Below are 18,882 nucleotides of genomic sequence, written 5' to 3'. Positions count from 1 at the left end.
CGGATCCGCTGACGACCGCAAGCGCGCCCTCCTCGCAAATCCCTCCCTCTCTCTGCTCGCGAGACATCGCTCTCCTTCGCTCGCGTGCGTCGGTCCGTGCTCCTGTGGTTGGACTCCTCCGCTGACCTAGACGCGTGTCGGTCTCTCCCGCCCGTCGGCCGTTTGCACGCCGGACCGGGGGTGCCGTTTTCCCTGTGGGACGATCTCTCGTGATCCGTTCGTCATACACACATTTTTCGCTTCGTGCTTGGGGAGAGGAGGGAGACGTCTGGCCTGCTGCGCATCGAGGCTTCTGGCCGCCGCACCCCAGTTCCCGGTCGAAGGCGCTTCTTAGCCAAGGAAGAGGTGAGTGCAGAAGGAGTCAGTCGGGTGCTGGCGAGAGCGCACTTTCGCTTTCTCGGGAGACGCGCTTCGCTCGCCGCCGGTGGGGATTCACCGCGGGTGTTTACCTCCCCGCCCGTGTTCTCAGTCTATGTCATTCGGAAACCCGTCGAAATTTCTTTATGCTCGTAAATAATTTATTTTTCCTCTCGGGACTCCGGCTTTAGATGCTTAACCGGTTTCCTCTTTGGCGTGTTTATGATTTGAATTAATGTCTTGCGATATTTCGTGGATTATTTGTGTTGAATTGTTTCTGTATGATTCCTGGAGTTAGGAGTTGTTTTTCGGATATAGTTCCTGGAGTTCCATGATGTTTCTATTATGCTGTACTTAAATGTTCGGTGTTGTGGTGCTTGAGTTGTGTATAAGATAAGAATTAGATGGGATGTCAGTAAAATAAAAGAAATTTAAAACAGTTAACCGAAATCAGATGCTGAAGCTATTTATGCTGCGCTTTCTCTAATCGATTGTCTCGGAGTCATCAGATCCGCTCTGGAGATATGCCACGAGTTATTTAGTTCTCCAAAATTACCATCATTAAGTATCTAACAGAAACGTTTCCAATCACTATTTGTGAAATCTAAAAAAAGTGTTTGTTGCCTTGATAGTTCGTCATTATGTGGATAATATTATTGATGAAACCACGATGATTTGTGAATCTTTTTTTGAGGTTCCGGGAATGAGCGTCATTCACCGAATGCGATAATGAGTATCGGCTGACTCTGGCCAATAGATCGATGCGTTCTTTCCCAGGCATATGTTTTGCATTCATTTATGCGCTTTTATGTCTCTTATGGCGAACCAGCGTGTGTACCACCGTGACGTTTGACAGGAGGCGCAGCGCCGGGCCGTGAGGTATGTGGTGCTCTGGTCCCTTCGTCTGCGGGGGCAACCCTAAGCCGGCGAGGGGGCGGGAGCGTAAAATTCCCCCAAATCCTCCACCCCGCCGTTACCCAACAATATCCTTGCAACCCCCGCCCCCCTCGTAAAGAATTTTGACGAGTGACAACGGCGTACTCCACGGAGCTGTTGCGAATGCGTTTCGGGGAAAGGAGGCGAAGGAAGTAATAAGTTTATTGCCCCGGTTCCTCGAGATCGCACGCCTGTCTTCTGCTCGACTGTATTTTCAACTCGTGCGATTTTAGGGCGTGATTCACTTCACTCCGCCCGTTTCCCGCCCTTCTCTATTCGCCATTTACCCTTTCTGGCACGAGTTTTATCCTCCCTGGAGCATGGCGAAAATTTTTCTTTCATTTTCTACGCTTGACTCTTATTATTCTCGCGACCGTCGGGTGAAAGTAAGCGGGGAAAAGTTGAGTTCCCTGCACGGACCTCTGACCTTGTTTTCAGTGGCCAATGAGTTCTGCTCTGTGTACGTGCGTGGAGGGGTCAACGTGTGCGGTGCTCCCTTCGGTGGCCTAGTTACCCCAGTCATTTTGTTCATGCTCCCTTCCATTCCTGTTGTCGTTTCTGCGAAGGAAAAACGAGTACCGGTTGGTTTGGCAGATAGTTCCCGCAAGACCAAAGAGCGTTGCGAAATTCCCACATCCGGTCCTAAAGAGGATTGCAGTGGAATCGCGACAGCTGTTTTCGTGGCGATCCAATTTGATTTCGTCGCCGCGGCGCGCGCGCCCGCGTTGGCTTGTTTTCAAACGCTTTCGCAGAAATAGATGTTTACATATCTTTCGTGTTGAATGCTAAAGCACTCCCGTGGATTGCGATAGTGCCATCGGCTAATTTCACTCTCTCCCTCTGCATTTACGCTCGTACTGATGAATTCCGAGCTCTCGCAGATTCTCTTCAATATTCTCGTAAAGCTCTGCCATTTCAAATCTAGTCCCAAAGACCTTCAGTTTTGCATTCTTTTATTTCATTTCTGCCAGTCTCATTCGCTTGCGGGTTATCGTCAAAGTTGTTTATATGCCAAATGCAATTAGCCTCAATGTCCGAAACTGGTTTTCGAAAACTGACTTCGACCGGGAAGCCTCCATTAACTTTCATATTTCTTGTTGCGCGAGAAATGAAGGCCTGCCTATCCTCTGAGCGATCTCTTTATGCACGAGGGGAGTTAGCGTAGCCCACCGGGGGTCGGGGGACCTAGCCGAAGGTCGAAGATGCATGTGCTTAACTGCGAGAGTAGACTACGTTTGGGAGACCGTGCGTTGAGGTTAGGGTGGAGGGGGGGAGCGCGGGGGGGGGGAGAGAGAGACATCGCCAGAACACGCCGCCGCGTGCCGTTCAATCGCGGCACCACCGGGCGTCGATCGTTCCATCCTGGACCGAGTCGGTTTGTGTACTTTCCGAGGCGGTCGAAAAGGAAGAACATCGGGAACCCTAACCGGTTGTGCCAAGATCGCGAACGAGACGAGAGAAATTGTATAACAGGTGGCGAAAGTTTTCCGGCGGGTCGACGATGGGACTGGGGATGAATGAACGAACGGGATTAGAAGGAAGAATCGAGAGAGACCCTTAGGGCGGGGGGAGGCAGGGATCTTGTGGCATTTCTTTTTGTGTTGGGGTCGAACGGGCAATGCCTATCGGGAATCCCAACTCTTCATTTCTTTTTGCGGGGCATCGATTTTCGCGATGGAGGGAAGCGGGTCTACCTCCCTCCCCCCGCCCACGGCCTGCGCCGGGCGTAGGCGGGGGGAAGCAAATGCATTGTGGGGGTGGCGGGTTAGGATCCTCACTCAGTCAGACCTCTCTCTCACAAGAAACCCCTGCGGCGAGGAAAGATGGGATCCTTAGGAGTGAGGGTGGGGAGGAAGAGGGGTGGATGGCGAGAGGGCTGTGTGTGAGGGAGGGGGAATGGGTAACCACGCCCGAGTTCGTGGAATCGGTCGCTCGGTTCCGGGAAATTAGTCCCGCGTTCCTCGGAGGCGGGGGGGGGGCGCCTTTTCCCGGTATTAGGGCTTGGATGTCTCACCCCGAGGCGTCTCCTCGAGATCGATGGGATAGCTCGGTAGAGGAGGAGGTGGTGGTGGTGGCATATGCCTAGCGCTCTCCTCCACCCTCCGCTTTGTAAGTGGCTGCCGGCGCGAACTGAATTTTTTTGCATAATGTCGCTCTATTCAATGCGCCAAAAATGGCTGCACTCTCCGGAAATAGTGTCTATTTTAACACTTGGGGTGTTTTTATAAACGTTCGCCCACAATAATGCAATGACAAGGTGGAAAATGGCCATGCATCCTGAAATAGATGAAAAAAATACGTCACAGCTTGGCCTTATTGAACAAATACCTTGATTTATATTTTAATATATAATTAATTTCTTTTTACAAAAACTTAATTCTTCTAGCTGCGTCATTATTGATGTCTTTGGTTATAGAAACCCGATGGTATATTATTTTTTCTCAATTTGGCGTTTTCGTCTGTTTGGTTGTATTGCGTATTACAGAAATATGCACTCACTCCCATCAATAGCCTGGCATAACTCTTTCTAGCTCGTATTTAACCCGGTTAATGAGTGGCGTCCTCCAATAGTCGAACCTGAGATATCGCGGTGTCAAATGAAATAATTTGTCCGCGTTATTTTTAGGAATAAAATGAACTATAATGGCTCGGATTTAATATTTGGTCGCAAGCAGTGTTTTTCGACCTTTTCTGGAGGTGTTTGTTCTAATTACAGAGGTTTCGGACGTTTTTATCCGAATTAATCGACTCACAGGCTCCGGAGATATTAGTCAATTGGAGGGGGTGAAATTATATGTAACTTTTTTAATAATGGCAATGAGGTAGTAAATACGGCATGGCAATATTTTAGTCTCCTTTTGGAAATTGTTAACTGGCCACCCCAAATTAGTAACCGGACAAACACGTGTTGGCATTAATATTTTCTATTCCTTTGTGAAAATCAATACCAAATCGTCTGACTGGGCCACAGGTCGCCCGACTCTTGTCGCTGAAAACATAATGTTTTCGTCAATTTATTGAGCAAAACCGGATGGAAACGAGAGAGCGAGCGGGAGCGCCGGGTTTCCAAATGCGAGGATGTAGAGAGCAGTATTGCCCTGGATTGCACGTACCAAGTGGCATCCCGGCAGCGTCCAGGGTGCTCTCATGGCCTCCACCGAAGTTGCAGGGAATCTCACCTTCCCCAGGGAGAGGAGGGGGGCGGTGAGGGTGGGGCGACGAGCCCTCCCCCGGGGCCATCTTCGGTCGGGGGCGTGAGGATGGATAGCTCGCAGTGGGCGTCCTTATTTGAATGTGCGTGTTCGCCAGCAATCTATATCAGGGGCGTAACGGGCCCAGTGTTGTTGCCTGAGAACTCTCCTCTTCTTCGGACGAAATTTTTAAAGTGGCCAGCGGCTTTGTAAATGGCCAAAGCTCTGCACCGTACGTGCATCTGTTGCGGGGGAAGCCTGTTTTGAAAAAGGCGAGCAGAGGGCAGTTGGCCCTTTCTTTGAAGGGTATCCACGTCGCGCAGTGTACGGGATGTGAACTGCACACTGTATCCTTTAAGATGGAGAAGTCGGCTGTTATATAGGCATCGATCATAGTTCATAATACTTGACCTGTGTCTATATAGTACTCCGTAAGTCATGGAAAGCAATGGTGAATTTGAATGCTTTTATTCCTTACGACGGTCGCCACAGGAAAATCGAGATTAAATACCTCAACAACAATGATCGAAAATTTTCCATTTCTGTCACGGCCACATTACCTTAACCCGCATTTACTTAATGAAGAGGTATCCAGCCCGACTCGGGTTAGTCTTTTTAAAAAATGATACATGATCTCGTTCCGGGCGTTTCATAATTTGCGGGGATAAATGTCTTTTTTGGCCTGTTAATTCTACAGTTAACATCAATTGGTTTTATATTCACAGTCCCGTTTACCTGAGTACGTAGGGATTATCAAAATTTCATGAAACGGGTCTTTCCATATCGCGTGAGAAATTCAGTATTTTTATTTTTCGGTGGCCCCACGAGGGTTGTTCCAAAAATTCAGCAATTTTTATTGCCTTAAGCAGTGGTGAATTCAATTGATATTACATTCAATGTGAATCTAAAAGTTTAATATAAAACAATCGTTTCAGATTGATCTTTTCTCTAGTTTTCAGCAGTTTTGCTTCCACCTAAAGTGTTAAGGTGCCTTACCACCTAGTAGTGGAGGGCATCGTGTTCAAGCCAAAGATGAAGGTGCCTGTCCCGCGGGAGCATTTAAGTATGAAGGTAGTGCGGGGAATCTTTATCGGCGTCTTTATCCTCTTTCAAGCCCACAGATGGACTAGTGTCACGAATTCAGCTTCTAAAAAATTTCAATGCTATTAGTAGATCTGTAATTGGTTAGCCTTTGTGATTTACATTCCATGAACAATAGCAAGGGAATTTAGAGTGAGTGGCATTTAGATGCATTCTCTGTGTGCAGTATGGACATTTTACCATGCACTCCCCGTGTCTCATCAGTGGAATGTTCTGAGGGAATTTGAGCTGCATTTTAATTGAGACCAACTGGTTTCGTGGCTAGGGATGGAGTTGATGTTCTTCGGAAATGGCATAATGTGCGCGTTTCTTCCGGCGTTGGGAAATGGTCCGCGGAGTGACTCGATGTCTCCCGCGTCTTGCTCTCTCCCCCCGCTCCTCCTCGGTCCGCCGTGCGCTGTGTTTGCTCAAAGGGTGCGATTCCACCAAGTCGCATTTGATTGGCCTCGCATCAGAGAGGACTTCCCTCCCATCTCGAGTCGCCGCGCCGAGCGAGATACTTTGCTTTGCCTAGCCACTGACCGGACGAACAAGTGCCCAACTTGGAATCGCCAAGCACGTGCCTAATTGCACGGAGCCGCGCTTTCCTGCCCAATTGGAAATGGAAACATGCGACGCACGCCGTCCTCACCTTGGGATCTTTCTTTTTTGTGGTGCCGCAGCCCGTATGTGGAAACGCATTCTTCCCTACTGGGTGCTTACGTTTCAATGCCTCACGTTTTGCTCATTTAGCTCGTATCTTTGCCATTTAGAATTAACTTGTCGGTGATATTCTACTTGGAAAGACCGAGTGAAGTTTTTTACTCTCCTAAGTTCACTTAAAATGTGGTTACAAATGACAATTCCATTTACGTTAATGTTCAAATGAAGTAATGCATACAACCTTTGGCTTGGTCCGAGGTGTGGAACCAGCGGGGAATATTATACTCGTATTATAGAGGGCAGGTTATACCATGTTCATAGTGGAAGGGAGTATGCCTTTCGGCAGATAATCCATCGCATCGGAATTATTGACGTTCTTTGTCCATGCCTCAAATTCTGACATTACGTTTTACGTGCAATTGGCGAGTGGCAGGAGATGCTAGAACACAATCTTTTATCACGGGAATCATTGTAGAACATCATCCCAGTGATTTACTTCGAAATAAGAACACCGAAAGATTGCGAGCGATTCTCTAATTAGTCTAATTAGTCCAGTAAATTACGAGTTCGAGGAGTGGGCATTAGCATCAAATGCCAACAAATATACAAAATTGAAATTTAGAGATAACATAACAGAGGAGCAATAGATAAAGTATAAAATGGGTTCGAATCTAGCGTCTTAGAAGAGGTGAAATATTTGAGCGTTCTCTGACACCAAAGCTTTCCTTTAGTACGGTTGTCCTTGAAGTATGTTTCATTAAACGGGTGTGGGAGTGTGTGATGTAATGGTGCCCTCGCGGGGTATAAAGTGGATTTATGTAGATGTGATGATCTCATTTGGCGGTATCATACGGGGATCTAATCAACTTGTTTGTTCCTTTTTCAAAAGACCAGTGTCTGCTGCTCCCCCTCGCTCGTGGCGCCCGCAGACCCGCTCGCCACCCCCCTTCGCACCTCGGCAGTGGTCGGCTAAATATCTGCACCACCGTCTCACTCACTTATTTTTCGAATTGGAATGTTACCAGTTGGAGCGGAATGGGACTTTTTTTTAATACGACACGATGGGTCGACCTTGGTGATTGCCATTCCTTGTTTTTTGGCTGTCAAAATAATTTGTGACCCTGCCCGAATTAAAAATTGAGAGTAAAAGACGAAAGGGGAGGAGGTGTCGTTCGTGCGCAAATGCGGGTTGTGTCCGGGGATTTGCGGTTTGGATGGCGGAATGGAAATGCCGAGATCGAATAGAATGACCGTCGATCAGAGGAGAAATCCATTTTCTCTCGAGATCGCAGTGGTGTGACGAGGACGATATCGGAGGCAAATGACCGGAGCTGTTCGTTCCCGAAGTGTTCGGAGCTGAAGGTTTAGAGGAATTGGCCATTTCCTGGCTCGGTATTAAAATTTGAAAGATTTTCAACCGGGATCCTCTGTTGGAAAATCTATAAGAGAATAGTTTGAATGCAAAAAAAAGTATGAGAATTCCCTATAATTCAGATGATACTGGGAAAAATTTAGATCTTCTTCAGTATTTCACTTTTTAGCAAATTTTAAAACAGGCACCATCGCAATTAAATGATATTTGGAGATTAAATTCGAGATAACTCATGCGTGTAAGCTAAAAAGGTTTTTGCATGAAGATATTCGCCTCTGTGGGTGTAGATTCGCATGCATTTGTTGGTTTTGTTTTCTTATTCACAGGTGGGTGGGTGGTAACCTAGGACCTCTCGCCGCACGCCAGTGCTCGCGGGGTACTAAGTAAATGAATCATCACGAACGGTTATTCGAACTTGCACAAAATTTGATACGAAATGATGATTAAGGAAATGTCGGTAATTGATTACACTATATTGACTGCTGGAAGTCGACCTGACAGCCCCCACTACACGCCTCGTGTCGGCTAGCGGGTTAAGAGGGGGGCGCATATAAAAACGGTGATTTCTTTCTAGTGGCTCGGCATACTTGCGTGAGGGATTAGCTAATCCACTCCCCTAGACCCATGGCTTAGATCCGTGGGAAGGAGGAAGATCCTATGTACGGGGGTGTGTCGTGAAACGGAGTGCATCCTGCAATATATAGCAGCATAGCGCCCTTCCTCTCGTCTCGCCACGCCCCCTTTTTCCTCCACCCTTCCCCCCCAATCCTCCACAACCCCCCCCGTTGTCCTGCACTCACCTTTTCCGCCGGCGACTGCTTGCCCTAGACATCTACGAGTTGGAGGAAAATGATGGATTCCACCATACTGTGGTTTCCCAAGGTGGAGCCTAATACCATTGCACCCATGGTTTGATTCGGAGCTCGCCTCCGTTTGGGAAACTGGGAAATAGTCCAGATGTTAACTTTCCTCACCACCGACCACGTCTAGATCTTACCATCTAGAGCTGCCATCAGAGCGTTCGGCAGGAGGTGTTTGGTCACCAGTTATTAGAGCAATTAGTGATTGATAAATGGAGGAGGTCCAGGAGCTTCAAATGGCCGCTCGTTACATTTCCTACTGATTCTGCCGCGAATGTTTCGAGTGAGAAGAAAGGATGCTTTACGTCAATTGGCTTGGCTGTTGATTTTTCTTCCCTCCGTGGATTCGCCTGCCAATTTGATGCGACGCTAAAGTGATTCATTCTTTTTCTGTTTCGGAGTCGAAACTCTTAAGTATCAATATGACTATTAATTACCTCCAATTACCACTATTAAGTCGTGCATATGAATTTCGTGTTGCTGGAGTATTTCAGCTCAGGCGATACAATAATAATGTGACGTCATCTGTTAGTTCAAATCAATTTTATACCAAACGGGCCGATTTTCTTATTACCCTGTGCAGTGCCGTCATCAAATCCTTTTGAGCAAGACCACTGGACACGCATTCAAGGTGAGTTTTGATCAACCCAAGCATGCCTTGTTCATTTCATTTGAATATTGCACCAATATCCGTTTGAGGTGCTCCGCTTTCTTCGATTGGACTTCGCAGATGCTCCCGGTGTGCTTAACCGACGTCGGGGCCGATGATAGCGTGACTCCCAGCTATTCTACTTGGCTCGCTACTCCTATGTTTATGTCGGAGTCTGCCGATTAACGGCTGTGCTTCCGTGCGAATGCCTAGTGGTAGGTCGGGCATAAATCAAAACCAATAATTGAGATTCAACGAAGGGCTGCGCAGTACATCTGGTTGGGTTCGTGCGCAACGCATCTTAATGATTGACCAGGTGGTCACTCGACGCTCCCCCTCACGTTCCCCCCATTTCGCCCGCAGTGCTGAGCCATTTATTACTGCTGGGGTTAATATTTTACTTAGTCTGCAATTGTTCTCCGCCAAGGAAGTATCTATTTATGTTTGACATAGTTACAATTCCGATAATTTACGCATAATTTCAGCAATTTTTTCGGAATTTCTACTTAGCGAATCATCTTTTCTTCCTGAGTATTAATGGAATACTTTATTGTAACGATGCATTCACAAAAACTCGATCAAATAACGAATTACTGCTTATAGTATGGTAACATTATCTGATGTGTCATATACGAGGCACAAGGACATTTGCTCAACCTTGACAAACAAGGTCGCGGTTTGGAAGGCATCAAGCTTTGAGTTTTGCTTCCGACAAACCAGAGCTGATATTAATCCTATCGTTTCGTATCAGTAATTTATTTTTACGAAATTCTTTGAGTTGACGGGAACCATTCCGGCCATCGACTTGACAATGCGATCACGGATCAAGTCGGCATTCTTGGCGGGGGGAGAGCGAGCACTGGTCAAATCAGATTTGGACGGTGGTCGAGCATCGATTGTCGCAGCAGCCTGGTCCAGTTTTTCCTCTTTCCCTGCGCCGATCTTCTTCTTCTTTCGTGCCTTCCCAAATACGCTGTGTAGGGGAATGGGGGGAGCCGAGAGAGGTGACAATGCTATGCTTCGGATTCATGCCCTGTACAGTCTCCATCCCTCCCATCTTCCGCGGGAGGAGATATGAACGTCTCTATAAATATCCGGCCCCGATCTCTCAATCTCCAACCTCCTCTCGTCTCCCTCGCATTCTCTCATGACCTCTAACCCCGTCTCTGTATTAGCATATCCCCCCAAGCAATAGATTGGTACCGGCACGAATGGAACATGAGTAGGTGCACAGATTGAACGAGTCACCGGGCTCGCTGTACAGGGCATCATCGCGGCCATCTTTACTTTGACGAGGGGGAATTATCTTGATAACGACTTCACCGCTGATTTCTGAGAGTGCATCTTCATCGCGTGTCATTTGTTTTAGCCAGGATGGCTATCCCGCCATAGACGACGGGGCGATCGGATTACCCAATATGTTAATTGTCAATTGATGGGTAATAGTCAACGCTGTTAGCCTCGTATTTCTTTTCGATCGTGGCAATAGCTTGGGAGGCGACGCATGTCCCTTGCTGCCACCCATTTCCCCTCTTCGCTTCCCACCTTTTCGTAATTCCTCTCTCTCTCGGGGCGCACAGTCGGTTGGTGGGTGGCGGGTCGTTCTGGGAGGAGATGGTGGGTTAGCACCCGTTCGGCGTCCACGATTCAAGCCCGACGCTGGCATGGATTGTCCAGCGTTACCCTCGCTTCACTCTCCCACGCCCTCTTCCCCCCCCCCGCCCGGCTTCCTCAGTCCGGACCTCCGCACGCAGACCGCGGGTTCGGCCGCGTGCTCCAATGACACTGACTTTGATAGCGATTCGCGCTCCATATCGTAATATCAGAGTATTTGGGACCGATCTCTTGAGGATATACAATCCAGGCTTGCACCGAACACTTAGAAATGCCGCTCGGTTTGTGAAAAATTGCATACCATTATGAGATCAGGGTCGTTGGCCTCGATTCCATACGTATTAATCGTGCTATTTCACTTAGTATGAGAAATTAAACCATTAATCTGCTAATGCAGATTAATGGTTAATATTAAGGGATAAGAGATGTGGAGATACCACGAATAAGATGAATAAATGGATTTAGTTTTCAATTGCACAGTTGATGTTCCGGCGCACGTAAGCGGAGAAAGACCACTTGATGGCGCCATAGTATTTTGTAGGGTTCTATTATTTGTCTCTTATTTGATGTCCTTAATTGTCTCGCACTTTTGGGTTTTTTTCGCTTTGACTAGTAAATGCGGGTGCATCTTTTCCCGTGGGTGTGGGAATATGATTCCATTTCGGTCACTATCCGGCACGCCCCGCTCACCTTGAGGAAGAGGTATGCTTTCCCGGGGTTCCTTTCTGAATCACTTTCCTCTCTCAATTGGAACTTCTTTGTTCCTGCCGCCAAGATTCTGTTATTTCTTTTTTAAGCTTTAGTGGATCTGGAAAATACCGAGGAAAGCGCGGTGGAATGAATAATGGAGCATTGGACGCCAGGGCTGGAAATTTACGATGTAGTATTGTTCCTGATCTTTTTTCCAGAATTGTTGTCGATTTATATTAATGTACAATAATTTATTTTTTATAACGATGGGGTGAGATAACGCTGAGAGTGCACCATGACGACTTTGTATTCCAGTTTGTCGTGCATCGCCTTGAACCGGACTCTACGAGGACTTTATTTTATCCTTCACCCCCTCTCTTGGCTCCTCCCCTTGGCTGCCCTTACGGCCAACGGCGAATAGATCTGCTAATTGCTCGCCCCCTTTTTTTAAAAGTCTCGCTCGCATGACGAGTTACTTGGGGTGAATTTAAGACCTTTTTTTATATTTTTCATTTATATTCGAACTTTTTCAGGGTGATCCACCTTTTCAAAGATATATTTTTGGCATCTTCTAACAAATTTTTGCTTCAGTATCGATAGAACTTCCTCTTTCTTTACCTGCATTATTTATTATCTTCGTTTCTCTTAGTTTCTGCCTGCCAAAAGATGCTTAATGCCAAAAGATACATTATTATCCTTCCTCTACCCCACTTACTCAACATTTTTCTCTCATCACGGCCTTCGACACGACACTATCTTTCAATATTTCCTCCACTCACTGCGTCTGCCTTCTTCGGATTCCCCCCCACTAACTGCCTTCCTTCCCTCCCCATCGGTATTTAAAACTTAAGCGTTTTTGTCTTCCTCTCTGTGAAACTTACATTCTCCATTCTCCACCTCACCCACTTCTCAAAAGTCGTATCCTTGCCTTTTGAGCGCACATTCGTCATTCCCTGTTGACATTATAAGTCCTCGTGTTTGTTTCGCTCTCCAGGTCATTTTGCTCTAATTTAAATGGTCTCGGAGATCAAAAGTCAATCCACGATGTCTGGTGGAATGAAGCATGATGAAATTCAACAGTTTCAGACATTGTACCTTAGTAATAACTTGAATCGCCGCGAAATTACTGAAAGTAAAAAGCTTGTACCTAATTCATTGGTAATGGGAGATTTATTTCTTGGTCTGGTCTAATTTGGCGGCCATTTTCCTTGCGTGCTCTGCAGTTTACCGTATTCATCGGACGCAAACGGAGAACGGTCACTTTTGTTGAATCAGTTATGAAGTAATCAATAAGTCACCTCTGTGTACGCGGGAATTCCGGAATAAAGCACGCAATGTTGTGTGTTTCTTATTCATTTGCTCTTCTCGGCCCTCTTACTTCCCCTCTTCCTTCCTCAAACTTCTGATTATCGAATTAAATTATTTATTTAAGTTCCAAGCTTTCTTTTATCCATCGGCTGCGATTTGGCGTTTTTGGAAGACGCGAACACGAGCATCTTATTTTCGCATGGGGTCCTGCGCCTTTATGTATAATGTCTACAATTTCGCATTCACGCTTCCTAATTTAATAGACATTTCCTATTAAGCTATTACAGTAATTTTTATTCCTCTCTATATGGTGCAGAAACCGGGAATCTCTCGTGGCATGGGAGCTAGACGGGCCTTGCTCCTAGACGACACTGCGGATTGAATACGAAGTGTTGATGAGCTAGAAAACTATTTATTTTCTTTATATAGAGAGTGCGGGAACATAACTTTCTTTTTAAAAGGGGTTTTGCTCTTGAAAATAGGAAGCTGTGTTGCCGCACCCATTCTATCCAATCTATTTCCTGACATGACTTTATCCGTAGATTTGAAGTGGAAAACATTCATATTTTCCCGTGATATACTTATTTACCCATGAAAGCCTATTTCCTATCTGTGTGTATAGTATACTTTTCTCTAGGATTACTCTTAGTAATGCATACACGAGGTGGACAACGGTATGACATTTTGACGTGGTTACCGCCTCGTGGCACGGTGATGAGGTGCCGCATGGCATTTTGGGGTTTCTCCGTGGCATTTCTCACTTCTACTTGGAGAGATATTTATTTTCTCCACCTCATTGAGTACAAGAAACAACAGGCGAAGTTACGAAACTTTTCCTTGGAAGTTTTAGCAAAACTACCGGGCCATGTATGGCAAACTGTGATGTACTGACCATTTTTAGCATACTATGATGTGCCAGATTTGATTTCCTTGGGGCTTGCTACGTATATTGAAGTAAGTAAACAAAAACAGATTTAGACCTATATAGATGGATTAACGCCCTCTCTTTCAGATATGCGTCTATGGTGAGAGGAAGTGTTCGTGGGTCATGAGACTGTTTTGTTGTTCGCACTTTTTTATCTTTCGTGAGGCGGTATTTTCAAATCATGTGGAGGGTTGTCCAATGCGGACGAAATACTTCACGTCTCCTTAATTTCCACAAAGCGTCGCGGGTGCATGAGGTCACCGGGAGCACCTCCCTCTTCCCGGGAACCGCCCACGCCTTGTCCCAGTCCTCACCCTCCCTCCCGCATTTGTCTCCCGCAGGTTCGATTCGGAGATGGCGTGGTTGCTGTTGGCCGCCGCCGCCCTCGTGTCATCGCTGCCCCAGTTGGCCCTTGGTGCCGCGGTGCCCTCCACCAACCACACCACCAAGTTCCTGCCACACGTGACGGACAACAAGCTGCCCGGGGACCACGGGTCCGCAACGTCCAGCGGCAAGCCTCCCCAAGGGCCCCCCTCCGAGTACGACTACGACAAGGTTCTGGAGCTGTCGCTCCTCTTCTACGAGGCCCAGAGGTCCGGAAAGCTGCCGAAAGATAACAGGATCCCGTGGAGGGGGGACTCGGCGCTTGGGGACCACGGACAGCGAGGTGAAGACCTCACGGGAGGTTACTATGATGGTGAGTCTGTTGCTTATTAAGTCGCCACTAAACTAGCTAGACTGTGTTGTTGCCTTCGTTGGGACCTTGTTCTGGGGCTCCAGTTGATGCAAGGTGGTTTGCAGATTCACTCAAATACCCACTGTAATTATCCAGGTTGTGCCTTTGCAAATCCAGCTTTTTTCCTTACCGCGACAATATTCGGATAGGCACCTCTTTCTTTACTCCAAGGTTAATCATTCACGTAAATCGTGGCTTGGAGATGAATGCTAAGTCCACGAAATACATTTTTGGAAAGGTTTTAAGGCCACTTAAAGTTTGAGCCCCTAACCCCCGCTATTGCCTCCCTCGTGCCAAGGAAAATTTAGTTTTCCACTTTACTGTAAATCATCGTTTCGTTGCTTAATTTTTAAAAATATTTAATTAACATGAACGATGATTCCCGAAACATGACATGTTTCCTACAGTCAATTAACTTTCGTTTAACCGTAATTCACTTTTCAGAAGGGACTGATACATTTTTTCCAGCTCTTCCTAAAAATCTCAAGTAATCTTTTTTAAATTTACGCAGTAAATTTAACCTTGGATTCATGAGATCGTAATAACATTGTTCGATCGCGGTAGGGTCATGTTCGGGTAAAACTAGTCTGGTGTATACTCACCCCCTGCCACACACCCTGGCGGTGGCTTGCAGGGTATATAAATAAATAAATTATAAAGTGTCCTTTTAATTAGAATGCTATTTTTTTCGACTGCGTCCGGTGCTGATGATTTTACGATGGGTTAGATTCGTGCTCCTCCGCAGTTAGTCCTCTTTTCTTGCATCATCACGTTTCCTATAGTCATCTGTAAGCTGTAATTCATTGTCCGTAATATCAGTCAGTTTTCCATTTTATGATTGTATCCTGTCATCCTTACTTTATTAGGTTCCCGAACAGTTCCCGAAGAATTGAAACATTTTTTTCGCATTACAACGTTCTATTCGATTCGGAGTGACATCTCGATTTGTAAAAAATCACAGAAATATCTATGAGATATTCTCCTAAGGTTATATGTTTAAATTTAATCATTTCATTCAAAGGTTAATTTGTGTGCTATTTGATCGTAATTATTGCTTGGGAGTGTGTGCAATGCCGACTTCACAGCATTCGACTCTGGTGCCCCATCATTCTCACCTCCGTGGCATTTTCAAGCACCGTACTCCTCAGCATTTTTCTATTTACGTCTTCTGTCCTCTCCGTGTTTTCTCTGCCACTTTCTCCTCCTCCTCCTCCCCCCCCCCGTCCTTCACTTTTGCGTTTGCCTTCATCTCCATTCAGCTTTTTATTTCCATTCTTCTGCGAACCTACGCCTCAAAAGTTTCCGCATACGCTTACCAATATCCCTCACCTAACTTATGCGAGGTCTCCATCGACGTTGTCCCAATATATCACCACACTCGAGCCATCAATTCATTCACTTCGCGTTCAATCATCCAGAGACCCCCGACGCCTGCCGATATCCGGAAGACGGTCCATGGACATTGTTTTGAGTCTTCCCCTCCGAAGCCTCGACTTGCACGCAAACTCCGCGTCGCCACATTCGCCGGGGTCCTTTTGCAAGAGAGCATCCCGCCTTCCCCTCAAACCCTCTCGGCGATAGCGAAAAATTCCACGGAGCGAGTGTTTCTCGCTTTGCGGAGACCGCGCGGCCCGCCGGCGTCTGGGCGATATAGTGCAGTGCGTGTGCACGCGGCCGTTCTTGGGATCGAGGGCGGTTTGGCGGACATCCGCCCGCGTGTGACACGGGCCGAGGGCGGCTGGGGGGTGGGGCACTGGCGAGCCAGGGTGCGTTGCCTTCCCTCGCGACCTTAGGTCAGGAAGTTGGTTGCTCGATCGTCAATGTCTCCAGGGGATATTTCGAAGTTCGCCTTTAGGTCGTTCGTCCGTCGACGGAAGATCGCTAAGCAGCGCAATAAAGGGACGCATATAGCAGCGGGAGTATACGCGGTGACAGACTCGAAACTTGGTTGCGCGCATTTAAAAAGCATATCAAATTACAATCCCGCGGTTATTGCCTTTTTTAGTATGTTGCACCCTTCCTCCTCTCCTCATCCCATTGCTCTCTCATTCCACACGCTCTCCTGCCCTCAGACTTTCTCTGCATTCACATTTCAATGGAATTCCAAGTATCCACTCATTCTCTTTTCTGAGATTAATTAAAATCTACGTTCTATACGAATAATTCAGCCGTTCTATTCCTCAAATCTTTGTTCAGCGGCCCGAATGGCGATAGCCTTCGTTATTTTATCAGAAGCTATTGAAACCCGAGGCAAAACAACGACAAAACTATCAATTATTCGGTGACAAATTTCCTCCCATTAGACATGGAGCTTTTTGTGTATTGCCATGCCGATTCCGGTATGACGATACAGTTTTGCGTTTGTGTGTACTCATATGAATTTATTTCAAGAACACCGAATCAGTTCGATTTCTGCACAGAAGGCATTTCTCATTTTGCTTGGCGTATCTCTGAATGGGAGAGTGCCGCATCAAACCTTGGATATTTTTATCTTCAGCGTCCCATATTAACTGAAATTAACGTCAATAGAAATCCAAACACGCGCCTTCATTGCTCTACAAGTGAATTTGTATGTGCCCGAGGCAACCCACCCGTTGTTGACGTCCGTCCAATGGGTACGGCCGCCGAGGATGTCTGAGGAGGCATACCAAAAGGTTTTCTCCAGATATGTTTCTCTTGATCTTATCATCGAGTGTGACGCCGAGTCGCTTTTTCCTCGAATATCTGGGATTTTTCCTGCCTCGAGATACGTACAATTAGAGTCGTGCGTCATCACGTTGGAGAAGGCCCACGTGTTTACCTGGGTGTGTGCGTGACGGGAGGGCGAAGGAGGAAGTCGCATGCAGCCCCCTTTCTTCTTTCCATCGATGGAAGACACTGCTCACTCCTTCGCCCCCCCAACCCCCAGCCTCCCCTGCCCCCCGGTCCACCCTTCCCTTTTCCGAACACCCACCCGCCAACTACGTCGATTCCCACCCGACGGGGAGGGGGGGGTGCCATATATCCCGTTGGCGCCTCGCGTTGTGTCATCTGCTCTGTGGGAACATGAGCTGCGTAAGTGACTCTCTAAGAAGACTGCTGATTATATATAGCAGTGGTGTTGGTCGTGCGTAATGGTCTGCTGCTGAAAAGTGACCGCTGCTCTACAGCAGTGGTCGTCACCGTCGGGAAATATAATTAGAGAGGGGTTCATTCGGGGTTCACTTTCTTGTCTTCTTGCTCGCCTTGCCGCTACGCATTCATTACTCCTCACGTTCTCATCTCTTGCTGTGTCCTTGGCGAATTCCAGGATGGGTTTTCCTCTTTGGTTCTCTTCGCTTCGCTCTTTCTTCTGCTATCATCTTCAGGGGCTGTTTTCACGCCTAAGAGGGATTGTCTCGATCTCCTTCTGTGTTTACCGTAGATTGAATTCTTACTCTGCCCCTCTTGCGACTTCTGCATCCGTGATACGACCCGTACATTCTATATTTTTATATTTGTATATCATTGGTACTATCATCGTCATCACTATGTATCGACGCATTTTCGCTGATATCGGTCTTCATTTACAGCTAAAATGATAATCCAATTTTGAGTATTTTAGTTCCCCCTGCAGAAATACACGGTCCCTGAAATACTATTGATATCGAAATGCTGATTGATGTCTTCAAGGAAGTTTTATAGATTCATGCCGACCTATTGAGCCCAGTGCATAAACGTATCTGATAAAAGATTTGGTGTTTTCCCGGCGTATCAGCTGCGTAAATTCCTCTCGGGTCCTCCACCGGGTTATATCGACCATACCGGCCGACGTTTCGAGGGCATCGAAACGTCGGCCGATATGGACGATATAACCCGGTGGAGGACCCGAGAGGAATTTACGATAAATGTGTCTCTTAACCCAATATCTAGAAATTCAGCCTCATTGAATTCTCGTATATTCTGATGTGGTTTTCTTGCGACCCTTATTTCCTCCCGATATAAAAATTGTAACATTTCTACTTTGATTAAAATCTTTTTTTCAATACTTTCACATTCCATCTAATGCATGGCACCCGGACACTTATGAAGTAATTTTTCAAAATGGCCCCGATTCAACTCCAGCACGCCTCTCGGTGGCCCCCGAGTGTGCAATGGCACACCGCTCGCGAACTGTTTCGTCGCGCTCTCCCCCCGCGACGGATACGCGTGCACAAGGCAGGGGACGTGGGCATTTCCCATTGCGAGCTCCACCCACGTGCTCCTCCGTCCTTGGCCGCCGTCCAACAAGGTTTTGTCAACCGCGGGAATGCTGCCGCCCCGGCGGCCGACGAGGAGAGGCCCCTGGGAACTGATTTCCCGTGGTTCCTTCTCTTCGGAGTTTGCAGCTGAACGCGCCTCGCCGGTGTGCCCGTGGATCTGCAGGTCGATTGCAAGAGCGGGGGGGGGGGGGTGGGGGGGGGTTGGACGGGCGACGCCGGGACGAGATCACTTTGACTCGTGCTGAGCCATTATCGAATATTCTTCAGGATGGGTGCTATGT

The 18,882-nt window shown here is 47.1% G+C and overlaps 1 protein-coding gene across 3 annotated transcripts in view; it reads left to right on the top strand.

Moving 5' to 3' along the window:
• LOC139689927 (uncharacterized) overlaps window positions 1–18,882 on the top strand; it is a 313,079-nt gene that overhangs the window by 277,797 nt on the left and 16,400 nt on the right. For 2 of the 3 annotated variants that reach the window (XM_071587063.1, XM_071587062.1), the window contains exon 2: window positions 13,987–14,342. In XM_071587063.1, the coding sequence (XP_071443164.1) occupies window positions 14,000–14,342 (343 nt within the window). In that variant the 5' untranslated portion in view covers window positions 13,987–13,999. Of the gene's footprint in view, window positions 1–12; window positions 346–13,986; window positions 14,343–18,882 lie in introns of those variants that run through there. The other variant, XM_071587061.1, reaches the window with a different exon arrangement.

Source organism: Hetaerina americana, unplaced genomic scaffold, assembly GCF_022747635.1.
Source record: "Hetaerina americana unplaced genomic scaffold, ioHetAmer1.1.p SCAF_29, whole genome shotgun sequence".
Taxonomy (NCBI): domain Eukaryota; kingdom Metazoa; phylum Arthropoda; class Insecta; order Odonata; family Calopterygidae; genus Hetaerina; species Hetaerina americana.
This window is presented reverse-complemented; position numbering and strand designations above follow the sequence as displayed.